General features: G+C 31.7%; 9 protein-coding genes across 15 annotated transcripts in view; 2 read left to right on the forward strand and 7 right to left on the reverse strand.

Moving 5' to 3' along the window:
* Positions 1-24,899, reverse strand: part of LOC142597610 (cytochrome b-c1 complex subunit 10-like) — a 91,504-nt gene that overhangs the window by 16,516 nt on the left and 50,089 nt on the right. The window lies entirely within an intron of this gene.
* Positions 24-2,474, reverse strand: Tango9 (transport and golgi organization 9). Its single transcript, XM_047057081.2, is given in 6 exon segments — positions 24-802; positions 891-1,206; positions 1,208-1,224; positions 1,300-1,537; positions 1,539-1,716; positions 1,788-2,474. Coding segments are annotated over 6 exon segments (1,134 nt in total). The 5' UTR covers positions 1,865-2,474; the 3' UTR covers positions 24-494.
* LOC124493955 (E3 ubiquitin-protein ligase SHPRH) lies at positions 2,776-7,886 on the reverse strand. Of its 2 annotated transcripts, none has more exons than XM_047057078.2 (7): positions 6,381-7,886; positions 5,940-6,320; positions 5,442-5,881; positions 5,195-5,383; positions 3,926-5,135; positions 3,487-3,856; positions 2,776-3,422 (listed from the first exon to the last, which is right to left on the reverse strand). In XM_047057078.2, the coding sequence occupies exons 1-7, from the start codon at positions 7,816-7,818 to the stop codon at positions 3,263-3,265; spliced, it is 4,188 nt and encodes a 1,395-aa protein (XP_046913034.2). In that variant the 5' UTR covers positions 7,819-7,886; the 3' UTR covers positions 2,776-3,262. The 2 variants fall into 2 exon arrangements, with proteins under 2 accessions (XP_046913034.2, XP_075588204.1); XM_075732089.1 differs by having other exon boundaries at positions 3,487-3,850; positions 6,381-7,878.
* Positions 8,104-12,003, reverse strand: LOC124493956 (uncharacterized). Of its 2 annotated transcripts, XM_075732094.1 has the most exons (5): positions 11,594-12,003; positions 11,209-11,515; positions 10,276-10,994; positions 9,985-10,199; positions 8,104-9,925 (listed from the first exon to the last, which is right to left on the reverse strand). In XM_075732094.1, the coding sequence occupies exons 2-5, from the start codon at positions 11,481-11,483 to the stop codon at positions 8,195-8,197; spliced, it is 2,940 nt and encodes a 979-aa protein (XP_075588209.1). In that variant the 5' UTR covers positions 11,484-11,515; positions 11,594-12,003; the 3' UTR covers positions 8,104-8,194. The 2 variants fall into 2 exon arrangements, with proteins under 2 accessions (XP_075588209.1, XP_075588210.1); XM_075732095.1 differs by having other exon boundaries at positions 11,209-12,003.
* On the forward strand, positions 12,726-13,951 carry PTPMT1 (protein tyrosine phosphatase, mitochondrial 1). 2 transcript variants are annotated; one of them, XM_075732107.1, is made up of 3 exons: positions 12,726-12,980; positions 13,066-13,207; positions 13,288-13,951. In XM_075732107.1, exons 2-3 carry the CDS (start codon positions 13,067-13,069, stop codon positions 13,753-13,755), a joined length of 609 nt encoding a protein of 202 aa, XP_075588222.1. In that variant the 5' UTR covers positions 12,726-12,980; position 13,066; the 3' UTR covers positions 13,756-13,951. The 2 variants fall into 2 exon arrangements, with proteins under 2 accessions (XP_075588222.1, XP_075588221.1); XM_075732106.1 differs by having other exon boundaries at positions 12,728-13,207.
* CCT3 (chaperonin containing TCP1 subunit 3) lies at positions 14,298-16,452 on the reverse strand. 2 transcript variants are annotated; one of them, XM_047057080.2, is made up of 3 exons: positions 16,269-16,452; positions 14,696-16,200; positions 14,298-14,621 (listed from the first exon to the last, which is right to left on the reverse strand). In XM_047057080.2, the coding sequence occupies exons 1-3, from the start codon at positions 16,294-16,296 to the stop codon at positions 14,493-14,495; spliced, it is 1,662 nt and encodes a 553-aa protein (XP_046913036.2). In that variant the 5' UTR covers positions 16,297-16,452; the 3' UTR covers positions 14,298-14,492. The 2 variants fall into 2 exon arrangements, with proteins under 2 accessions (XP_046913036.2, XP_075588214.1); XM_075732099.1 differs by having other exon boundaries at positions 14,690-16,200.
* Positions 16,498-17,608, reverse strand: LOC124493959 (nicotinamide riboside kinase 1). 2 transcript variants are annotated; one of them, XM_047057082.2, is made up of 5 exons: positions 17,426-17,608; positions 17,262-17,355; positions 17,000-17,184; positions 16,762-16,940; positions 16,498-16,696 (listed from the first exon to the last, which is right to left on the reverse strand). In XM_047057082.2, exons 1-5 carry the CDS (start codon positions 17,497-17,499, stop codon positions 16,602-16,604), a joined length of 627 nt encoding a protein of 208 aa, XP_046913038.1. In that variant the 5' UTR covers positions 17,500-17,608; the 3' UTR covers positions 16,498-16,601. The 2 variants fall into 2 exon arrangements, with proteins under 2 accessions (XP_046913038.1, XP_046913039.1); XM_047057083.2 differs by having other exon boundaries at positions 17,422-17,608.
* On the forward strand, positions 17,796-19,581 carry LOC124494214 (NDP-glycosyltransferase YjiC). Of its 2 annotated transcripts, XM_075732102.1 has the most exons (3): positions 17,796-18,238; positions 18,290-18,508; positions 18,576-19,458. In XM_075732102.1, exons 1-3 carry the CDS (start codon positions 17,959-17,961, stop codon positions 19,391-19,393), a joined length of 1,317 nt encoding a protein of 438 aa, XP_075588217.1. In that variant the 5' UTR covers positions 17,796-17,958; the 3' UTR covers positions 19,394-19,458. The 2 variants fall into 2 exon arrangements, with proteins under 2 accessions (XP_075588217.1, XP_046913337.2); XM_047057381.2 differs by having other exon boundaries at positions 17,799-18,508; positions 18,576-19,581.
* LOC124493636 (uncharacterized) lies at positions 19,405-24,881 on the reverse strand. The gene is made up of 2 exons (XM_047056738.2): positions 24,687-24,881; positions 19,405-22,335 (listed from the first exon to the last, which is right to left on the reverse strand). Exons 1-2 carry the CDS (start codon positions 24,731-24,733, stop codon positions 19,731-19,733), a joined length of 2,652 nt encoding a protein of 883 aa, XP_046912694.2. The 5' UTR covers positions 24,734-24,881; the 3' UTR covers positions 19,405-19,730.

Genomic DNA, 24,899 nt, shown 5'->3' on the forward strand with positions numbered 1-24,899 from the left:
CGTCATTTTGTTAACAATTATTGTTTTCAGTGATCAATTTTTGTTTTATTTTTTTATATATATTTTGGTTGTTGTTGTTAATTTTTAATATAAACCTAAAGTTTAAATCAATTTAAAAAATAAAATAAAATACCGTCAAGTGCTTCCATCTGTTAATTGAAAATAAGTGTAATCTATCTATTTTGTTTTGAAATGATCATCGAACTTAGAATGAAAAAAAAAAAAATTATTGAACTAAGTTCGATGATCGATGATTACATGTGTGTGTGTGTGTGTGTGATGATGATGAGTGAGTTAATTTTTTTTAAAAAAGAGAATATGTATCCAAAAATGTAAATATGGTGATAAAAAAAATGATAATGGAATCACATGGACATAATAATGTCTACAAATCATTATCAAATGAAAAAAAATGACAAAACGAGATTTTTTTTTTACATTAATGTGGGTGGTGGTAGTTGATTAATTGAAAAGAAAGCTGACAAGATATTCGACTAGGAAATGATATCCTGTGAATGGGCACCATCAGCTTCTTCACCTTCAGCATCATCCGTAATAATCAATGTTTCGGTATTATTACTGCATAATCCATTGAATACATTGTTATAGATTGCCATGCCAATAAGCAATACGAAAAATCCACCCAATTTATACAGGGAAAAATATTCCTCACCAATTGCCAGACTAAATACCCAAATGATAATCGTTCGAACTGAATCCAATACAGTACGAGTAGTAGCCGATAATTGTTTAGTGACTGATATGCCAGCAAAATTAAAGAATGCTATGCTCATGATCGTTCCTGTTTGTTTTAATGTGTGTATCAAATAATAATAAAAAAAAAATAGTTATCAATAGCCAGTCAAAATGTCAAAATAAACTAAACGAACCCGAAATGCCACTTGCAACTTCCCAGCTATTGAAAATCTGATAGAAACCATCAATAGCATCCTCAATTTGACCATTTGGATTTGTTTCGAACATTTTGCCACCAACTTTGATGAAATACATCGGCACTAATAGCAGAGATAATGTAATGAAACCGAATATACCTTCCCAACCAACGGCCTGTAATGGTGATACATTCGAACCAGAAACATACTTTTCCTCAACAATCATTTGTGTTGCAACGACAATCTGTGCCAACATAATAAGTACATCACCGATTATCGAATTTGATTCACCAGATTCACCAGTCTTTTTGGCCTAACATATCGCTCAAACCTATACACATAAGGAAAATTAACATTTTTTTTTATTGCTATGACAATAGCTAATTTATCTATAATTGTAATTTACCGACAATAACTAAACCACCGGTAACCAAAAACATTCCGACCCAATGATATAATCGAAGACGTCGTTTTAAGAATATTATGGAAAACAATCCGGTAAATATGATGAGTGCACCACGTAACATTTGAAAACTGGATGAACTTGTCATATTTAAACCAATATACATGACAGATGTGGCCGTCATATCACATAATGCTGGTATCATAAATATGAATGGATTAAATTTTCGATTGCCTTTAATTCGAATAAGGTAATTTTTCTTCATCATTTTCATTACGTCGCATATAATAATGAAACATTAGTTTATAGGCCAAAAAACAAAGAAATTCACCAAAAAACATGGACACTGCTTGTAGAAATGGATGATTAAATTTTTTTACTTTACCATCACGACCTTTTGATTCACTATCATCAGCCCACCTGTTGATCAATGAATTTGAAACAATATTTTGAGAATCAAAAATAAATAAATCAAACCGTTGATAACTTACTTGGTAGCTAATGTATTAATCGATCCAGTAATGATCATTAATCCTGCCAGAAATATTTGATATTTAGTCCAGGCCATCTTTTTTTAAAAATTTTGATTTAGAATCTATCAAAAGAATGAACAATGAACAAATGATCGATGATGATGGTGATGATGATGATGATGAGACCAAATGGATGCTATGAATATGATAAAATATTTGATTTTGAAATGTGGATGAAAAACGCCTAGCTTATTGTGATATCGATTGATCGATTAACTTGATATTTGTTGGATAGCAAATATTTGGTATGATGATTGATCTTTGGTTACAAATACGGTGCTATTCATTCAATGATGAACGATAATCGATGTATAATAGAAGATGATCACATCAAAACATTTGAATGGCAAACATCATTTTTGATGATTGGCTATAAAACGTCAATATCCAATAAAAATCCAAATCCCAAATCCTAACCTTTGTTCGATAGACGATTGTTAATGATTAAAAAAAAATCAAATAGGCAGCGACTTGATCAAATCCAAATTGGTAACCAATATATTTATGATTTTTGTTTTTGTGATATGAGCTGTCCATTCAATCCAACAAGTATAAAACAAAGACAAAAAATATAGCCAAAACGACAAGCCACTGTATATAAAGAGTGTGTGTTTTGGGTACCATCCATAAATATACTGCATGCATAATAATAATCATATATTATCATCAATATAGCTATATATGTTGTCGTCATAACAACAACAAATAATCCACTTAAATAGTGGTATATATAGTTAATTAGATTAGATATTAGATATTAGATGAGATTTTAAAATCAAGTGTTTCCGTCTTGCGATGATTCAAATTCCGATAATTGATTATCCTGATGATTATCGATGTAATGATAGAATGGTATTTCAATCATGATCAATATTTATTGCTTCTCAATGTTGATTCGTATTACACATTTGAAAGGATTTAATTTCGTCAGGCATACCGATACCGATTTTTTATAATAAAAAAAAAATTTTAATTCAAAGATTAAGCTTTATAGACATTGAATAGGGCACGAAATTCTTGTACAGTTAAATAGGTAAATTCACCATTTGTAAAATTTGAACGATAATACTGCATAATAATCATAATCATCATCAATAGCTATTTGTTGTAGTCATAAATCCGCAATCAAGGATTATCCCCATTTATTTTCTCTTCTTCTTCTCAAACAAAACACTTAAATAGTGGTAGTCAAGTATTTATTTAGATTAGATATTAGATGAGATTTTAAAACCAAGTGTTTCCGTCTTGCGAGGATTCAAATTCCGATAATTGATTATCCTAATGATTATCGATGTAAAATAGAATGGTATGGTATTTCAATCACGATCATTATTAATTGCTTCTCAATGTCGATCCGTATTACACACTTGAAAAGATTTAATATCGTGAGACATACCGATACACACTTATAAAAAAAAAACTTAATTTAGAGATTAAGCTTTATAGACATTGAATAGAGCACAAAATTCCCGTACAGTTAAATCGGTAAATTCACCATTTGTAAAATTTGAACGATAATTACAATCTTTGTTATAATTTTCAATCAATTCTTCAATACTGTCTTTGATGATAAATTTATGAACATAGGTTTGCCTGTATTGATAGATACATAAGATTAGACTGGTTACATCGATCTATTACAATTACAAAAGCTTACCTAGTTTGTCCAATTCGATTGACACGGCCAATTGCTTGTAGTTCATCCCGTTTGTTCAGTATTGGATTGACAAACATTACCCGAGATGCTTCGGTAAGATTAAGACCTTTGCATGCGAATCGAGTAGGCAACAATAATACACGACATGAATCAGATTGTCGAAATTGATCAATTTTGGCAGCAAATTTATCATCACCAGAACCAGAAATCAGTATAGATTCAACATGATTCTTTTGTAGGGCTTTTTCCATCAATTGAAGCATTCTTAACCATGTAGAGAATATGAGTATCTTTTCATCATTCGATTCTTGATGAATCCGTTTCACGCAACGAATAATGGCCACTATTTTCGATGACCAATTTCCTTCAACTATCCATTTAATGACATTTTAATTATTAATTCATTATTTAATTCAAGATTAATTGGTCAAACACTTACCCATCACTGATGATTTATTGACTAATAAGTTTGAGTCGACAAAACATATCTTTGAATGATCAAATGGTGATCGGCAAACTGGACATCGGGATAAAATTTCAGAATGTTTACTTATATTTCGCATACATTCAATACATAACAAGTGTCCACATGTCAACACAGAATATCGGATCAAATCAGACCAACATACTGAGCATACTTTACTATCGATACTATCCTTATCTTTTAGCGTGTTTTTCAAATTGTTCAGATATTTCAGTCGTTGTTGATTACTACAAAGTTTCTCTTCGGCCATTTCTTTGGCTGATGAATCACGATGAAACAATGACAATGAATCGACACCATGTTCATAACGAGTTTGTGCTTGATTCAATTCATCTATTCGTAACACAAGTTCGGATGCTTCTCGCCAACATTTTCGATGTGCTTTATACTCTTTTTTACATTCATCAATGTACTGACTAAAATTGTCAATATCGGCCACTGTTACGCCATAGTCACGTGCTGATCCAACAGTTCGACTCTTGAACCAAATGCCAACTTTACGTATGGCCACTAGACATAGATTTTCGTTCCAATTATCTGCTTCATTTTCATCTTCCCCTTCCGTATTGATCGATATGGATTGGTTGAATTGAAAGATGATTTTCTCGAAATTTTTTATCACACTTTCTGTTTTGCATAGATTACATCGTTCCTGTCTATCTGGTTTCGATTGTACGGGTGGTGGTCTAATGTGACAATCAATATATCGATCAGGATTACCGCTCAATGATTCATGGTCCAATCTTGTGAATGCATCACGAATTTGTTGACGAACTTCTTCGAATGAATTCAGATATTCACACAATTGCCATCGAATGGATTCGATGGATCTTGGTCCAATCGGATCGATCAGCTGACGGCGATCAGATAGAATCTCTAATAATGATACTATCATTTCGTTTACGTTCATCACTTGACTTAGTTCTTGTAAAGCATAAACCAGCCACCAGCCTTTCAAAGTAAATTTCTGTTTAAGTTGATCACATTTGTTGATTAATTCACGTCGATATCGATCAGCTGTCAACAAGGAAAGTTGAGCTGAATTCAGATAGTTCTGATACAATTGTTTAGCTTTTAATCGAAGATACCGATCATCTGGTTCTAATGACAATTCGTCGCTTGATGGCAAACATGGTTTTGAATCCCCTGGAGCCAAAATAGCTTGCTAAGTGCATAAACAATCAGTTGCCTAATTTAAGATCTGATTCAACCGAAAAAACTTACCGATCCATTGAATGGGTCCATTGGCTGTTCGTTTGAATCGATTTGTGTGCAACCGACAAACTCAAGTATTTGAGATAGATTGTAGTAGATATGATATGTTTGTGTTTTATCCGTACGAATATCATCACCAACATTGTTGATAGATGCAAGAGCTTCCTTGTACATATTGATAGCCGTCTTGAAATCGTTCTGCAAAAATGTTAAGATGTTCATCATGTTAAACAAATTTTTTTTCGATCATCCATACCTGTAGTAGATAACATGCAGCCATTCCATTAATCGATGCTATTTTTTCTCGGTGGTTTTTCTCACAATCATATTTGGCATCATCAATCATTTTAACCAGAACGTCCTGTATTGAACAATAATCACCAAGTTTCACTTTCAAACACATTTGTGGATGGCAACAGATTTGTCGTAGACGTAATGCCAAATTAAATATGACAGATTGTACTGTACTGCCGAGATGTGATATTTTCATTTCACTAGATGTTTTGGCCAATTTGGCCATCATTGATTGCTGACAATTCGAGGCCTCTTGCAGGTAAAAATCACGTTCAATCTGTGATAGATTACATGGCTCCATTACGATAATCGGTTTTGATATGCGAATCTCATCAAACACTGATGCTTTCGAAGTACGCCAAAAACATCTTGCCATCACATTTATCAAAGTATCACGTTCATCTGTATGTAAATTCTTTACATTAGTCAACTTCATAAATCCAAAATGATCGGATCATACCATGACAGAAAGGATTGTAGAGGTCATTCTTCCAAACGACTTCCTCATTGTACGGTCGTTCACCGATGAAATTTATTAGGCCAAATAGATCTTCAATGTTACGTTGGATCGGTGTACCGGTCACTGTCCATCGATGTACGGAATGTAATGATTTGGCCATACGAAATGTTCGTGTTGTACGACCTTCCACCAGCTGTGCTTCATCAAACACCAAACGCCACCAACGTATTGAACATAATGGCGATACCGGCGTATAATAACGACGGCTATTACGTAGATGGCTATAGTCATGAGGAGCGACAAAATCCAATTCCGATTTAAGAATCTCATAGGTAGTGATGACAATATCGTTATTGGCCAATTCAGGTGGAAATTTATAATCTATGTTACAAATAATTAAATGTGTGACGAACAATTATCAGTTATTTTAGAAATAATTACCTTTACATTTGACACCGTTATATTTTAATATCTTTACATCTGGTTTATTAATATGTATACTTAGTTCTTTGATCCATTGACTTAGAATCGATGTCGGACAGACTATTAATGTAGCGGGTGAATCGATCGGATCGATATGTGGCCAACAATGGCTACAAACATAACCGAATTGTTGCGATTGTTCGATAGGATAACAACTACATTCAAGATGTTGATAATTGCCACACATTAGACATTGGATTAGATTGTCAATAAGATGATATTGTTGTCGAAGACATTGGTCACGTAATTGTTCCAAGTTGATGGCTTCCATTTGAACAGATGAGTTACAATTGAGTATACCACAATGGCAACGAACTTCACCAGTTAATGGATTTTTCGATCGTTGAAAAAGATTCTGTTCGGTCAATAGAAAATTCATATTATCCGTGTTCGATGTTGGCTTCGGATTATTCAGTATCAATCCTATTACATCGACCGTTTTGCCCAGGCCCATTTCATCGGCCAATATACCACCTTTGGTTGGTGATTGTTTCAAATGATTAAGATATTCGTGGTACACTTTTTCAGTGAGAAAATGACCCATTGTTGAATGAAAGTACAAATTCTCACCACTTTTGACATTGAATATTTTTTCAAATCGAATGTCCAAATCAAAGTTGACATTTTCTTTCGACGTTTCACGCATCAACATCCATTTTAGGGCCATTTGTTGATGTCGCCATAGTTTGGGTCTTAAATTTTTACTATCAATCACAAATGTTTCGAATTCATAACAAGGATCACTTTTTTGCCTATGAGCAATGGTCTGATAGAAATTTTCAATCTCTGTATTGTTACCAAATTCATGGCGCGAATTTGACTCGAATAACTGATTGCCACGTGTGAATGCCATCAATGCAATTGTCAAGTCATTCTTGCTTGTTGCCATTGCAACCTCCAACGTGGCCATTTCGGTGAATACAATTTTCAATGATAGGTACCAATTAATCACAAAACTCGTATTTGAATGGCGGATTGCTTTTACCCGGCAAAATTGACGACTTTTAGCCATGTGATGGGTGAAATATCGATGGAAATCATCTGGAACATTCAACTCTTGGCTATTGATCAATCGATGAAGGATTTGTTTCGAACCATTTGATTCAAGTAGATAACATTGTTTATTAGCAGTTAATATAAGATGGTTATACTTGTTATCATGATCATAATCGGATGATTCTTCCCAACTATCTTGTACATCGAAGCACATCGATGCAAATGCAAACATGTTGTCGTTTGAATCTTCAGATTCTTCATTCTCGAATAATTCAATTTCAAAATAACCATATTTCAATGGATCCTCAAGATCAAAATCCAATTCTTCGACACTATTGCAAAATAAATTTAAAAATTTAGATATAAATTTGGCTGATAATCTACGTCGTTTAGTTGGCATTTCAATGAATTTTGGTATTGTTGAAATTCGAATGTTTCGAATTCAGCATGGATTCTTTCCTATACTATATTGAAGACCCCAATTGTTTTTTAAATATTTGTTTTCTCGATCCAGCTGGATATAATTATTTTTGAAATGAACAAAACGACCGTGGCATTCTTTTTCGCATTCGGAATTATAAGCGGTTATTATATTTGGAAACCGACAATTCAAAAGCATCGACATGACACGATTACAACCACCAAACATGAACAACAAACCAAGGATATATCATCGAATAAATCATAGTTTAATCAAAGAGTATTTATTGTATTGATGATAATCAGATCAAAAATTGTCAAAATCAAAGAACAAATAATAATAATAGATCCCCTTTCTAAGATATAACACACGCATCATTATTGTTACCATTAAACTGATTTGTAGATGGCTGTTTTTTATCATTATCATTATTAATATGGCCCATGGTAAGAAATTGTTGAAAATCTAAATCAAATCGATCATCGCCATCGTCATCACTTGAAGAGGTTGTGGATGATGTTGATAATGAACATGTTGAACATGATGAACATGAATCATACGGGTCATCATCACAATTATTCTTTGATAATGATGATGATCGATAACTGTGAATATGACGTTTTGTTTTTTTCATTCGGATTCCTTGATTACTTTGTTTATCCTCAATATTCGGATCAAATGATACCGATTTGTTTGACTTGACGGCCGTCAGATTAGCCGTTTTCGTTGGTCGGGGTTGGTCTTGTGCTTGTCTCTCATTTTTCGTTGTCGATGGTGATTGTAAAGAAATACTATTGTCGGTTTCCTGAGAACTCTTGGAATTCGAATCTAGTGATACATTTTCTGGAATTGAATCGATCCGTGTATATAGTTTCCGTGTTATATTGATCAATGATGAACAATTGGATGAATTGTCACTATTGACGAGTAGATTACAATATTCTGGTGGTGGTGATGTTTGCCAATTGGATTGATCATTGCTCATCGATGATCGAATATTAGTTGAATTCGATGGCCAAGGTGGAATGAAATGGCCAGATGATTTTAACATTTGTTGGTTAATATTATCAAAATGACCGTTGGTTAATCGTTGTAAATTTTCGTTTTGATCTTCACTAATTTCGGTTGTCGTCGTTGTTTGTGATGATACATCATTCACACTAGAATGTTCGACAACATCAACAAATTCCTGTTCTTTAGACCAATCATATTTCGATGTGAAACATTGATTATTCTTTTTGATGAATTCAACATAATCGACCATTTGACTACGACGAAATTGCATTAATGATGATGATGATGTTGAAGATGGCCCAGGTGATTGGTTTTCAATGTGATTATCAGAAATTGGTGGAGGTGTAGTTTGATGTTGTTGCTGTTGCTGTTGTCGTTGTTTAAGACGTTTTTTACGGTGTGCTTGCATCGCTTGTGAACATGAAATGGAACAATAGATACGACCATCCATAGCAGGTAAAAATGGCTGTCCAAGTAGATTTTTCATACACAATGAACAGCGAAAACATCGATGATCAGCATGCCATGATCGACCATCGTGTACGATGGCACCGGTTTCACAACCAATTAATTCACCACATTCTTCACAAAGATCACCGAATAGTATATCGAAACAGGTGAGACAATATGGTTTTTTCGGTTCACCTGTTGATGAGGATGATGATTTTCGGCGGTCAATATTTGAATGCGCCATAATATATTGTTGTCCGCCCAATGATCGTTGACATTCAGTACAGCAAAAGTGACCAATATGCCAGGCTTTACCTTCCGCTTCCGTACATTCATCATCGAATATAAGTCGTTGACATTGTGGACAACGTGGTTTAAATAGTTCAACAAAATGACGGCCACAATAAAGTTTATATGATGAGGAGGATCCATGATTATCGTTTTCCGGATGAACAAATCCTTTTAAATCGACCAAAACTTGATTACATTCACAGCAGGTAAAACAATCAATATGATAATATCGATATAATCGATGTGATCGTCGTTGATTTGACGATGAAGATTCGTTACTTGGTATGATTGCCTTGACACAATGTATTTGGCTGTCAATTTCGGTTTTACACTAATAAATTGAAAAGGATGTTAAATTTGATGAACCATTTTATCATTATAACATTATACCTTATAACATGGTTGTGATTGTTGCTGTTGTTGAAGTTGACATAGTTCAGTTCTTATCGATGCTTTACGACGTTTATGTCGTAAGAATTTAAATTCAGCTGAATATTGTTGTTGTTGTTGTTTTTGATGATGATGATTTGATTGATTATTAAATAATTGTTCATCATCATGATCAGGCATTTGATATTGGAGTTGTTTTTCACGCCAAGCTGATCCTGTGAAAGAAAATTGTATGAATAAAAATGTTCGTTTGACAAATCGTGGTTCATATAAATAATTCAATGATAATACCTTTATATTGAGCCATAAATTGGCTAATTCGTTGATGATTATGATTATTATTATTGATGAGTATCGTTGCAGTCGATTCCTGCAAGCTTTTCATACGATTCTTCCAGGAAGCAACAAATGGCTGTGCAATTCGATTTGCGGCAATCAAATGATTCATATAGAATGGATTCGATTGTTGTTGTTGTTGTTGTCGTTGTACATTGTTGTTATATGGTAATGAATGTACGACTATTTCTTTACCATTTACAGATACATCGACAACAGATGTTGGATTTCGTCGATTTCTTGGTAATGTAAACAATGCTGTTGCTGCTGCTGTTGTTGTTGTTTTTTCCATATTCAAATTATTTGTATCAACAACAACCAATGGCAATGTGGTCATTGACTTGCTTGATTTTTTGTTTGTCAATTGATCATTCATCATCATCATCATCTTATTGTTATTAATGATTAAATGATTATTATGATGATGATCATCAACCAGATGATGTATTCGATTTGAATTTTTCATCTGTGATTTGGATTCATTTGTTTGGTAATGTATGATTTTGCCATTAGGATGATGATGATCTCGAGCCATCGAAGACTGTGGTGGCGGTGTCACAACACTATGATGATCATTCACATTGTCATCATTATTTTTGACTGTTGTTGGTGTGGATGATTCGAATATGTTCTTGTTGTTGTTATTCGTTCCATTTGAATGAATTTGTTCAGCGCTATGAATTTTTTTTTTTTTTGCAGAAAAAGAGTGTTAGTGAGTGAGAGTGATAGTATATAGGCATTAAGTCATTAACTAAAGAACGGATGTCGTTATTTTAAGGGGATAGACTCACACACACACTTATACACACTGATATCACCTGGCCACACTATCTTAAATAGGCATCTGGTTTTCATTTGGACTACCAGTGTTTATTATTATAAGCTTACCATTTTTTATTAATATTCTGCATCTGTGATGTTGTCGATTGTCGTAGTAGTCGTCGATTTGGTAATGTAAAATATTTACGATTTTGTTTTAATGAATTTATAATTGAACCATGTTGATGTTGATGTTGTTGTTGTTGATCATAGAACCAACATACTTTCCACCAATGATTCGAATTTGTATGATGATTAAGAGCAATAATTTTATTCTTTGTATCAGATTTATTGCCATCATTATTGATATCGTTACGATTATTGTTTTGATTTGTCATATTCATTCATTTAGAGGGTGGGTTATATAATTAATTAACTATGGAAGAGACAAAAAAAAACACAAATGTAGTTCAGAATGACAAACATAATAAGAATAAATAATAAGGGCTACTACCTATACTACCACCACCATCATTATCAATTGTTTTTTTTTATTTTCAATGATTTCTTGACTTTTGACTCGTTGTCGTTATTTTCTCTTGTTTCATTGAACGTTGTAATTATCTATAGAAATACCACTCTCACATGAACTCTCACAAAAAAAAAATGTTTTGCGTGTATACATCCACAAGTAAAGTTAATTCATTCGATCGAAAGAATGAATGAATGAATGAAGAGGCCACTGCTCTATACATTCAATGGCCATACAGGAGCAACAAGTGTGTGTGTGTGTGGCCAGTCGACATAAGACGACGATGAATAGGGCAATAATCGTAGCAGCATCCAGCATCCAATGCATGATAATCTTGTATGATGATGTTGGTCAATATAATCCATAGATTTGAAAATCGAATAAATTTCGATTGATCAATCAATCAATCAATCAATCTCAATCGATAGATTATCTTTCGTTTCGTCTTGTTTCGTTTTACTGTTAGTGGCAAGATCATCTGATCAGGTTATTATTATTATATTTTGATTTAAATTATAACCAGTTTTTCTCTGTTTCACGTCGTCGTTTCGCTACAATCAAATCAAATCGACAAACAGTAACATCAAAACGATGATGATGATGATCTAAATATAGAATATAATGTATTATTATTATTATTCATCATCAAATTATTTTGCATGCAATGGTGGACCCATATTTAAACGAGATACAAAAAAAAATTTCATTGTATTATAAGATAACCATTGTTAACTATCACTGTATGATGTCTAATAGATAATTTGAATGATGAATCGAATAGAATTGATTAAAACAGTCGAATAATTGTTACTCCAGCATCCTGTGTCCAACACACACACACAGACATTTATTTTTCACACAACTAATATTTCATTCGCATTTTTTTTTTGTCGTTGTTGTCAATCGATCAATCAATCATTCTGTTTTGCAATTAATTAAAATGATGGATTCATTATGTATTGAGAAATAAAAATAAAAATAAAAAAATAAATTTTCATCATAGTTGATAAATCAATCAATTTTTTTTTCTTCTGTCCGGCCAATTTTCGCGGAAATTAGAAAAAAAAATCAATTTTATTGTTCATAAATGACATGTCGTTGGATATTTTTTTTTCTGTTTGTGATCTCAGCTGTGTGTGTGTGTGTGTGTTTTGGGGAGTTCATGGTGCTATTTTTTGTGGATGTATTGATGATAATGAGAAAAATGCGTTTTTACAAACTTTTCACAAATAATTTTATTCTCAAAATCAATCAATTTTTAAATTTAATCTGTGATTATTTTTTATTTTATAATTTTAAAATTTTTTTTTCTTCACTGTTAAATTCTTTGGCTGCTAATAATTTTTGTTTGGTTGTTTGAAAAAAAAAAGTTTGTAATTTTTTTTTTAATTTTTTGATTTTGATTCTGAAAAAAAATATATTTCCAAACGACTCACAATTAATTGATTGATCAGTATGACAGAGAAATTAATATTCTATGGATCATTGGCATACAATGTTGTTATGAATAAATTCAATATCCGTAAATGGTATGATCGTATTGATCAACATGTATTATTAGGTGCATTACCATTACGTGGACAATTTCCTAAAATGGTTTGTAGTGTTTTTTTTTTTTCTCGTTCGCAATTCTAATTTTTCATCTCTATCTCTATTTTTTTTTTTTTTTTTTGTAGCTAGTACGACAAGAAAATGTACGAGCCGTTATATCGTTGAATCAGGATTTTGAATTAAATTATGTATCATTATCAAATGAAGAATGGCATAATTTAGGTGTTGAATTTTTACAATTACCCACCAAAGATTTTGTTGAAGTACCAAGTTTAGATAATCTTCATAAAGGTGTACATATGATGATGCGTATCGTTGATCAGGCTAGTCGTCAACAACAACAACAGCAGCAGCCAATATCAAATAATGATCCAACAACAACGACATTGTCACCTAAACCAAGTATCTATGTACATTGTAAAGCTGGCCGTACACGTAGTGCAACATTGGTCGCTTGTTATCTAATAATGGCATATAATCTATCGCCAGAAAGTGCCGTGAATTTTATTCGTGATAAACGACCACATATTTATCTTTCAACAAAACATTTAGAAATGATACAATTATTTCAACGTTCATTGAATCGTAATTAATATACAATATAGACTTTTTTAATTCATTATTATATTATATTCTACACTGATTTATAATAATTCATTATATAATGATCAATTGTGTAAATATTATATTGCTATACTCGACCACACGATTATTTGATTATTGTAATTTTTTTTCTATTATTATTATTGATTAATAATAACAATAACAATCATTCTCTTTTGCATAAAATTAATATACTTGAAAATTCTTGTTCTTTTTATTCGTGACAAACAAAAAAAATGAACACGATAGATGAAATCACTAAAAACGGAACGGATGTAAAACGAATTCATGAACCAATTCTTTTGATCATGACAATCATAATGTTTATCATATTTTTAACATTATTATTCATCTGTATCCATCAAATTGATCGTAAACGTGAAACAAATTATCGTCGTTTTATTGAACAATCGAATCGTTTCTATAAGATGAATGAATCGATTGTATCGAAAAATTGTCATGAATATCCACCAATATTACGGAAACAACAATTAAATCAGCTACGTACGAATAATTGTCTTTTTCAATAATTAAAAAAAAATTTTTCATTTTATTTAATAATTTTTTTTTTCGTTTTCAATCAAAAAGAGAATTGATCTCAGTTTTTTCCCCCACGTATTTTAATGATAAGCAAAATGCCATTTGAATATTTTTTTCTGTTTTGTTTTGTTTCAAGTGTAAAATATTTGTATTTTAAATTTTTTCTTTTTTTGCTCAAAATTTATTATTATTCATCTTTTATTGATTCTTCAGTCGGTGCAGCAGCCTGTTGATCGGCACGTTTTTCATTTTCCAATGTTTCACGTTTTTTCGAACCGGATACAATATCATCGATTCGTAACAATAAAATTGCCGTCTATAAAAATTTATGAAAAATAAAATTTGACATGACAATGACAAAAGAAAATTTTTTTTTTGTTCTACACTTACCTCAATAGCCGTTTTATAAGCTTGTGCTTTAACAACCAATGGTTCCCAAACACCTAATTGTGTCATATCGGCCAGTACACCTTTTTCGCCATCAATACCCCAGGTTTTATTATCTCCACTTGCATGTTTAGCACGTAATTGTGTTAACGTACGAATTGTATCACCACCACAATTTTGAATCAATGTTCGTGGTATTACTTCCAATGCTTTAGCCACAACACGATATGGCCATTGATGAACGCTTTTGATTGATTTAGCTTTTTCATTAAGTAATTTTCCAACGGCCATTTCAACGGCACCACCGCCTGGCAAAATGTATGAATCCAATAGAATATTTCTTGCAACATACATAGCATCTTGAAGATTACGTTCAATTTCATTGAGCATATCTTTACTTGCACCACGTAACAAAATGGTACATGCTTTTGGATCTTTACATTTGATCAAATAGGAAAAATATTCATCACCAATTTTTCGTACTTCAAATAGGCCACAACCGGTACCAATATCTTCTTCACGAATTTCTTCCGTTCGAAATACGACCGTAGCTCCTGTTGCTCGTGCAATTCGATTGTTATCCTGTTTTTTTACACGACGTAATACAGTAATATTTGCTTTGGTCATGTAATGAATTGCCAAATCGGATACACCTTTTTCTGTGATTACTAAATCCGGTTTAAAACGGATAATATCATCACAAATCTTTTTAATATATTCTTCTTCGATTTGTAATAAACGGGCAAAATCCTCTTCTTTGGTAATCTCAATCTCTGTTTGACTTTCACCTTTTTTATATTCAAGACCACAATCCAACAATAGAATTCGAGGATTTTCAATCTCTCGTCGCATGTTCGGATGAAGTACATCTTTATTCAAAAGTATACCATCTAGAACACAACTTTCTTCGATAGAAGCGCCAGGTATTTTTTCGATTCGTGCATATTTCTTCACATCAATTTCTTTACGACCATTCTTTTCAACGAATACGGTTCGTACGGCATCCAATGCAAGTTTGCAAGCAAAATCACCAAGTTTACCAAGAATTTTCGTACCAATACAACTTTGAATCAATTCCAATACTTTGGCATCATTTTTCACATCAATTGCAATGGCAATTTTTTCCTTTAAAATAACGAGAATATCATCCAATGCTTGACGATATGCCGAAACAATAACAGTTGGATGTATGTTCTGCTCAAGGAATGGTTGAGCCAAAGCTAAAAATTCACCGGCCAATACGATGACCGAAGTGGTACCATCACCAACTTCTTCATCTTGTGTACGACTAATTTCGATCATTGTTTTGGCCGCCGGATGTTTGACAGTAATCTCACGAAGTATAGCATTACCATCATTGGTCATAACAATAGAACCCATTGGATTCATCAACATTTTTAACATGGCACGTGGACCCAAACTAGTACGAATAACATCGGCAATAGCTTTGGCTGCTTTAACATTTTCCAGCTGTACTTTACGGCCACTTTCACGTTGTACGGTATCCTCTACAGAAAAAAAAATCAAGTAACAATATGAATTTTGAATTCAATTCGGAAAAAATTCAATGACTTACTCAATACAAGAATCTGTGGTGCATACATGATGATGTGAATTTATTACTTAGAAAATTTGTAAAAAAAAGAAACAAATAAACAATCTAATGACAATAATCGATTCAATGATTTTTTTCTAATGAAATGAAATGTGCAATGGTAAAAATTATGTTTGTGAGAAAGGCGGCGACACACACACACACACACATCCATGCGGCGTGGTTTTGTTGCATTGTTCGAATCATCATGACAATCATAATGATTATCAACCGATAGATGGCCTGTGCTTCGATTCATTCGGTTTTCAACCATCAAAAATGTTTTGATTTTTTTTAATTTAAAAAAAAATTTATTCAATTTTTTCGAGAAATATTTAAAAGAAATTGATCTAAATCATTACAAACTTGTTGATAAATATGTTCCATTGACATTGATCCATCAATATATTCTAAATGGATTACAAAAAAAATGAAATCAATCACTATTCTGTTGTATGTATGAAATAAAACTTACTAATATCTTTTTGATTACTAATTTTTTCTAAATTTTTCAGATACATTGGCCACACATATTGATCAAAATAACCAGCTGGATCTGGTGGTATATAATCTCGTTTTAGACGACGTTTATGAATCATTAATTTATCATATGTTCGTATGAAATATTTTCGATCGAATACATTAGCTAATGGCCTTTGGAATAGATTCGTTGAGAGCATAAAAAATGATTTTTTTTCACAATCAATACTTACTGATAATTGAAAATGATATGACCATCGATTAGTAATAAACTTGGTCGAACGATTGCAGGTTTAGAAATGATGTCATAGATTGCCATACACATATCGTTCCAATTGATACATTCGAGAAGTTCCCAATTTTGGTGTTTTCGTGATTCACATAACGGTACCCAAACATGATTCGGATCATCTTCTTCCTATAAAATAAAAGGCGTAACAATGGATTATATTGCCGGATTTTTTTTCCTCAAAAATAAAATTAATCAATACTAACCCGAAAATAAGTATCCTGATTGATGATAGCCGATGATGATGGATATCTATTACATAATTTCTCACATAACGTTGTTTTACCGCAATTTGTACACCTATAATTTCAATAATGGTAATCGATCAAAATCAAATCATTATTATCAAATACAAATGATACTCACATACCCTGAAATACCAATCAATAACCAACCATTTTGCTGTGCTAATTTGGCATAGTTTTTCATTTCGTTTGATGCCATCAACTTTTTCGAGAATCGGCAAATATTTCAGATGTTTAATCGATGAAAAATACTGATTTTGAATTTGATTAAAAAATCCTAATCGTATACGTGTATATCATGTTCCGTTATATTTGAATGATAATGTTTTGAAAATTTTCAATTTCAAATCATCATCGTATCCTTGAAAATATCTTATCCACTTAGGTACAAAAAATGTTGATGAAAATGAAAGAAAAACCATTCATTTCAATGATTAAAGTACAAATTACAAGTGCAAGATACATACACATGAATGAATGAAATGAAGTATGATATGATAAACATAATCAGAATGAAGTTTGATTAATCAATTGATTTATCCTAACCAACAATGTATATAAAAAAAATAGACGTTATAATTTTTCGAATACCGATTTTAAATTCAATTTTTTTTTCATCGAATCGTAATAATTTTTGAACATCTTTAATTTGCAAAAAATGGCTAATCAACATCTGAAGATATTCTTTATGGCCGTCGATGGTGTTGGACATATTAATGCCTGCATAGGATTGGCACAACCATTGATAAAACGTGGACATGAAGTAATATTTTTGACCAATGAATTTTTCTCTGGAACATATGAAAAATTTGGTTTCAAAGAGATTGTATTGAAAAGTGCTAAAGTAAAACAAATAATGAACAAAGAAGGTAATCAAAAAGCTGAAGAACATCCAACCAAAGCAATGGCATCTGTTTTGAAAAAATTTCGTGATGATGGTACGTTATCTGGTAAGCCATCGATAGAAAAATTACAAGATTTTAAACCAGGCGGTGATAATGAATTCGCAAATTTAATGTATGAAAGTGTCAAAGAACAAAATCCACAGCTTATTACTTTAATCGATGAAGAGAAACCAGATTTAATTATTATGGATCAGTTCATTTTACCACCATGTATTGCTTATGGAAAAATACCATGGGCATTTTTATGCAGTGCTTGCCCACGATTTTTATATGATTCAGACGATATTCCACCAATGTGTTCAGGTATTTCTGAATGATGTGTTCAATAAGATTAATTCGTGTTTGTTTGTTTTTTGTCGTGAAAAAATAGGTTATCCATCTAATGATCGTACCGGTTGGGATGAATTTATGGCAAAAATGGAGAAAACTAATATAGAAGGAATGCGTTATAGTCAGAATCTAATTAATAAAGAATTTGGCTATCCTGAATTACCTGAAAAACATTTTATATTCAAATCACCGTATATGAATATTTATGGTTATCCCAAAGAATTGGACTATACAGATATCGTACCATTGCCGGATAATTATATTCGAGTGGATGCATTTTGTCGTGAAATCAAAGAAACGTTTGAATTACCTGAAGAATTCAAAACGAAAATTAAATCTAATGATAAATTAATTTATTTATCAATGGGATCAATCGGTAGTATCGATGTGGATCTAATGAAAAAACTTGTCAATGAATTATCAAAATCATCACATAAATTTATCATTTCAATGGGACCATTAAATGATCAATATCAATTAGCAGATAATATGTGGGGACAGGCATTTGTGCCGCAGACAAATGTAATACCATTAGTAGATTTGGTAATTACACATGGTGGTAATAATACTGTTACGGAAACCTTTTCATTCGGTAAACCAATGATTGTAATGCCATTATTTGGTGATCAATATGATAATGCTCAACGTATCCTTGAGAAAGGTTTTGGTAGTCGTATTGATCCATATAATTTTAATGATGGTGAATTAAACAAAATGATTGATCAAATATTCGCTAATGAACAAATACAAAAACGTTGTCAACAAGCAGCCGAACGTATTGCCAAAGCAAATTCAAAAGAAAAAGCATGTGAAAAAATTGAATCCATTATGGCTAAATTAAAATTGAATGTCAATTAAATATGATATAATTTTAATTTCAATAAATAAATAGTCCATTATTTTATTCAAACAAAAAAAAAATTTGATCAAAAATCGATTGATTTTTCATTTTGATGTTCATCATAATGTTTGTATGTGCGTGTCATATATAATTCCAAAAAAAGACAATAAGAATAAAGATGATCAAAATTAAGCAAAAAAAAAAATTTCATATCCAAAATTCAAATAAAAAGTTTCAAAAAAAAAAAAAAGATTCCACAAATGCAATATTGAGTGTATATAATAGCTGTAAAATTGACCATGAACATGGAAATTAATAACATTCGAATTGAAAGATTTGCTAAAAATTATTTCTCTACATTTTATAATATTTATGGCCACCAGTTTCGGCCGTCATTTTATATGGATTATTTGGACCGGATGGATTTACAACATCCAATGCCGGACAATAAAGACTTCGATCACCAAATTCAGTTTTATATATGGTATTTTCATTAATTTTTGAATTCCGTCGTTGTTGTTGCTGTTCATTTTGTTTATTTTGTTTATTTTCAGCCGTATCTGGTCGGGCAAAAATTGAATCACTTGATTGTCTAAATAGATTTCTACGACGTCCAGATCGTTGTGATCGTCTTCCAGCTGTACGTTTACGTTCCAGTGGTTGTTGTTGTTGTTGCTGCTGCTGCTGATGTTGACGTCGTTGTGCCGATCCTTGACGACCATTTCGATATGTAGATTTAGTCGTTGTTAAAAATTCCATATCACCATCAAACATTTGAATTGAACTTTCATTCTTATGTCGTTGTATACGTTGTGGTAATATGAATGGTTTACGTGTACTGGCCATTACTGCATGTCCATTAATAATCATTGATGATTTATTGTGATCATTACGTGATGGTTGACTTTTCGTTTTTGATGGTTTATTCAATGTGGCTATAGTACCACCATTTATACGGTGACCACCGGTTAATATATGAAAATCATCCGATGTTTCATGTAATCTTCGAACATGTGATCGATAATTTTGTCCATCTATTCGACGATTAATATCATTATTATTATCATCTAAATTATCATCACCATCTAATTGTGATTTCATTTCCAATAATCCAAGATCTTTTATATGATCCACTTGATATGCATCGTATGGACGGTATTTCATTGTCGTTGTCGATTGTTGTTGTTGTTCTTGTTTTATTGGATCACCTTCACGTTCGATTTGATCATTAATTCTTTCATCATCTACATTATTATCATCATGATTGTCATTATCGTCAATTTTCTTGGATTTTGAATGTCGATCACTTCCACCACCACCACCACAACGAACTTTTCGAACAAGTTTTTCGGCCATCATTTCACCTTGACCATCTGATGTTTGTATGTAGGATTTTTTTTCAAATTTTCTTATCTCTTCACCATCGACCATACGTAACGGTTTTGTTGTTTTTGTTGCAGTATCATCCATGATATCATATTTGCAACGATTTTTCTCCTCATTCGTCATCATTGTCGTACGGGCTACAACTTTGGGCAATTTAATTTTATTATTACCATCTACAACGGTTTTTGCTTCGCCATTAATGATAATAAAATTTTTATATGCATCACGATTATTCGTTGACCAATATCCATGTCCACCGGTTCTCAAACTAGTTTTTGGTCTATTTCGAATTGTTTTACGTTTAGTTGCCGAACGTAATAATGGTGTACTACCGGAATGTCTACCACGTCTTGTATTACAATACAATTGTTGACTATTTTGACTTGTCGAACGTTTTGATTTATCACTGCCTGATTGTCGTCCATATGTGGATCGAAATGTTGTCTCTAATTCCATAGGTCCTTCCAATTTAAGATTATCTCGTGGCCGTGATCGTTTTGGCCGCACAACAATCCAATTATCAGCATCATCCATATTGATAAAATTTATACCATTCTCCAAAGGATGTTGTCGATGTTGACGATCATAATCATCATTTTCGATCATTAATGGTGATTGCTGTTGTTGATGTTGATGTTCTTCAAGATGTGTTTTTTTCAATGTTTCACAAATACAATGTATTTTATCACAGTCATCACTTGAACAAACAATACTACTAAATGATGAATCTGTATCACTAAAACCAGTAATCGGTGGTAAAAATCCAGTTGTTACTGTTGTTGGATCGTTTGTTGGAACATTAGTCGTTGTTATTGGATCATCTTCGGTCATTGTATTGACGATACGTGTTGTCGATACAACACGTACTGGCATCATATATTGTGGTTGTTTATGATTGATAATGTTTATTTTTGAATGTGATGGTTTCGATTTTATTTCTTTATTATTATTTGTTTTTTTCGTTGCCGTTTTTGTTTTCGATTTTTGATATGTTGTTGTTGTTGTCTGATTTCCATGTTCATCATTACGCATTCTTGATAATGATCGTGTTAATTCTTCCACTTGTTCTGGTGATGTTTTCCATGTTTGCCTCTGGTTACGATTACGTTGGCCATGGTGGTTATCAATAATCAAACATTCACTACATGATCTCTCATTCAAATCATTTTCTTGAGCTTTTTGTTGTTGTTGTTGTTGTTGTTGTTGTTGTTCATCGTTTGTAGATTTCATTTCGTTATCTGTTTCATCAATAATAATAGGAACTAAAATTTGATCACTATTTGTATGATTCAATCGTTTATGACGAATTAATTTCGTTCTTTTGGTCGTTGTTGTTTTTTCAATCAGATTTTTATCCAATGAATCATTGAAACGATTTAAAAGACTTGTTTCCAATGCTAATACAGGTGGTGATGAAACATTCTCTTGATTTGATTCAATTATAATTGGCAATTCAATCGTGGCATTATTATCATCATCATCATCATCATCGATTGATTGATGAGAATTTTTTACTTTACCACCAGAATCAAGTATCAATGGATTTCTTTGAAAATCAGCACAATTATGGCGTCTAGAGAAAAATAAAAGACAGAAAAAAAATTTGAAATAATTTTTTAAAACAGAGACAAATGAAATAAACTGGTTAATAAATGTTGCAAAATGAATGGAAACGAAAAAAAAACAATAACAACATAACAATCGAACAAACAATGGTAAACTATTTTGGTTTAACTTTTAATTATTTGGATGAACATTGAATGGACAAATAACAACAACAACAACAACAACAACAATAGCCGTAATACCAGAAATAAAAAGATTATCTCCAGGTAACCAAAAAATGGGTGTATGGTCAGACACACGCAAACACCACAGTTCCACGATTACAAGCAACAACATACAAAAAAAATGGAATCCTATTTATAAATGGAAAGCAACAAAAAAAAAACTGGACACAATCATGGATAAGACAAGGGAAAAAAATTGGGCTGACCAAAGCCTATATAGAAATTGTAAAAAAAAGCTTGATCATTGCGCGTATAAATGGAAATAACTAACTAGATTGGTTCGTTTATAATAACAACCAAATATTGTTCAGGTCAATCATCATCATCATTTGATTGGGCAACATTATTATTATTGTAACCAGGTACAATGATAAATGTCCCTTGATGATTCAAGCTATAGAAAGGAGAAAAAAAAATTTTCTTCTTGTCAAATTCTCGAGGATTTCAGATGATGGTGAAATTTTTTTTTTTTTTTTTGGTTTTGGTTTTGGCTTTCTCATTCTCTACATTGTTCATCATAATCATGTGGATCAGGTTCACTGACACTACCGAATCAAAACAAAACAATTTTTGACAAGCTATGAAACTTTTTTTTCCCCCCTTCGATGATGATGATCCAAATGAATTATTCAACACTTTTATTTCTATTCCGTTTGCATACAAAGTTGTAGTCATTTCGAACCAAAAAAAAAAAATGATCAGATAATTTCGCCTAGAATTATCATTATCATTATTATTCACTCAGATTCTACATGACTGAATCAAAGAACAAAAAAAAATGATAACAAATGAAAATTAAACAAACATTGCATAAAAGAAAATGCAAATGATGATAATAATTATTGAAATACAAAATAACCGGATGAAAAGAAAAATAAAACAAGAAATTTTTTTTTTATATCATTGTTTACAAAGGTAATAATATTTTCGTGGATTAACACCCACACCCACCCACACACACACACACACAAAAGCAAATAGACAATAATAAAAAAAAGAACAATCGGTAGAAGCAAAAAAAAAATCTAGGTCATCTGATTATGAAAGGATCAAATAGTGACCAATTGACTGTGTGAGATTAGCATTAGATTCAGGAAATAATGTATGTCCATGTTTTACTGAAGGCATTCAGACTATGTGTATGATTATCATTATCATTATTATGAAATACTTATGAAATGATATCCATCAATGTTATCATTTCAATAGTGATTTGTAATTAATTAATCTTTTCTTTCTTTTTTGGTCATCGTCATGGTGGTCATCTTTCTTTCTTGAATTGCTACCGTCTATTGAAATTTTTTTTTTTTTTTTTTTTTGCTAAATAATAGTAAGCATAAAAAATAGGTAAAATGTGCGTGATGTGCGTATCTAAATACGGTAGCAATTGTGTGTGTGTGTGTACCCCTTGCGACCTAGATATAATGGCTATAATAGCGTCATGTCAAACCATCAAAGCAAGCAGGACAAAAAAAAGAATTCTTTGCTTTTTTATGCAAAATAAAAATGAAACACTAACAACAACAACAACAACAAGCGGATAACATTTACAATTTAATGACCAGAACCCATGGAACGATATGAAACAATTTTATGCAATAAAGCAATATATGAAAATGATCAGAATTTGTTGATTATCATTATTATTATCATCATCATCAGTCTATAGATTCTTTTTTTTTTTTTTTTGATAATGATGACCTCGTTTTGTTGGATTCTATTTTTTTTTTTTTTTTTTTGGTCATGTTCAGCTTGGTTTGAAACCAAGGTGAATTGGATCAAAATGATGATTAATTATGTTGGATTTATTATTGGTGTTGTCATTGTTTATCTGGTTTTGTTGTTTTCATCTGAATGTTAAATTTATGTAGATTGTAACAATGATTAAAAAACTAAATAAAAAAAAAGTTAAATAAACTTAACCAGTTTAAATATCAGTTTAGCTATTTTTTAATTAGCGACTAAAATAATGTATATTTTATTATATGAGGAAACTAATATTTTCACTTAAATGTTCTCAAAATGTCGGGCACTTAGAGTGTTAAGGAGGATGTAGAAAAAGAATATATAGTCATTTACAATGAAAAATATATTCGAATGAAATGGAAAACAAATGAAGATGAAAAATACTTACCCACATACACAAATTTGACAGATACATTTATCTTTGGCTACAGGCATTTTATTTTATTCTTGAAAACACACAGCATAAATCATTGAAAATGATTTCAATTCAATTGGTCATTTTGCCATCAAATGTAAGAATGAATGAAAATTCATAAATCATTGTTTTGCAATTTTGGTCAATACATATTGAACATAAACACACGCACACACACAAAAAAAT

Source organism: Dermatophagoides farinae, chromosome 6 (assembly GCF_024713945.1).
Source record: "Dermatophagoides farinae isolate YC_2012a chromosome 6, ASM2471394v1, whole genome shotgun sequence".
Classification (NCBI taxonomy): domain Eukaryota; kingdom Metazoa; phylum Arthropoda; class Arachnida; order Sarcoptiformes; family Pyroglyphidae; genus Dermatophagoides; species Dermatophagoides farinae.

Excerpts from the sequence above, each read along its gene's own strand:
- LOC124493955 (XM_047057078.2), bottom strand. The coding sequence starts at position 7,818 with ATGCCAACTAAACGACGTAGATTATCAGCCAAATTTATATCTAAATTT. Across the intron at positions 5,384-5,441 it reads CTGCATGTTATCTACTACAG|AACGATTTCAAGACGGCTAT; the intron begins GTATGGATGATC and ends ACATTTTTGCAG. Across the intron at positions 3,423-3,486 it reads AATCGAATTGGACAAACTAG|GCAAACCTATGTTCATAAAT; the intron begins GTAAGCTTTTGT and ends CTATCAATACAG.
- LOC124493956 (XM_075732094.1), bottom strand. The coding sequence starts at position 11,483 with ATGAATATGACAAATCAAAACAATAATCGTAACGATATCAATAATGAT. Across the intron at positions 10,995-11,208 it reads CAGAATATTAATAAAAAATG|CGCTGAACAAATTCATTCAA; the intron begins GTAAGCTTATAA and ends AAAAATTCATAG. Across the intron at positions 9,926-9,984 it reads AATCACAACCATGTTATAAG|TGTAAAACCGAAATTGACAG; the intron begins GTATAATGTTAT and ends TCAATTTATTAG.
- PTPMT1 (XM_075732107.1), top strand. The coding sequence starts at position 13,067 with ATGACAGAGAAATTAATATTCTATGGATCATTGGCATACAATGTTGTT. Across the intron at positions 13,208-13,287 it reads GTGGACAATTTCCTAAAATG|CTAGTACGACAAGAAAATGT; the intron begins GTTTGTAGTGTT and ends TTTTTTTTGTAG.
- CCT3 (XM_075732099.1), bottom strand. The coding sequence starts at position 16,296 with ATGTATGCACCACAGATTCTTGTATTGA. Across the intron at positions 16,201-16,268 it reads ACCACAGATTCTTGTATTGA|AGGATACCGTACAACGTGAA; the intron begins GTAAGTCATTGA and ends TTTTTTCTGTAG. Across the intron at positions 14,622-14,689 it reads AAACGGCTATTGAGGTAAGT|ACGGCAATTTTATTGTTACG; the intron begins GTAGAACAAAAA and ends AAATTTTTATAG.
- LOC124493959 (XM_047057082.2), bottom strand. The coding sequence starts at position 17,499 with ATGGCATCAAACGAAATGAAAAACTATGCCAAATTAGCACAGCAAAAT. Across the intron at positions 16,941-16,999 it reads CATATCATTTTCAATTATCA|GCCATTAGCTAATGTATTCG; the intron begins GTAAGTATTGAT and ends TCTATTCCAAAG. Across the intron at positions 16,697-16,761 it reads TAGTAATCAAAAAGATATTA|AATATATTGATGGATCAATG; the intron begins GTAAGTTTTATT and ends TAATCCATTTAG.
- LOC124494214 (XM_047057381.2), top strand. The coding sequence starts at position 17,959 with ATGGCTAATCAACATCTGAAGATATTCTTTATGGCCGTCGATGGTGTT. Across the intron at positions 18,509-18,575 it reads TATTCCACCAATGTGTTCAG|GTTATCCATCTAATGATCGT; the intron begins GTATTTCTGAAT and ends GTGAAAAAATAG.
- LOC124493636 (XM_047056738.2), bottom strand. The coding sequence starts at position 24,733 with ATGCCTGTAGCCAAAGATAAATGTATCTGTCAAATTTGTGTATGTGG. Across the intron at positions 22,336-24,686 it reads TGTCAAATTTGTGTATGTGG|ACGCCATAATTGTGCTGATT; the intron begins GTAAGTATTTTT and ends ATTTTTCTCTAG.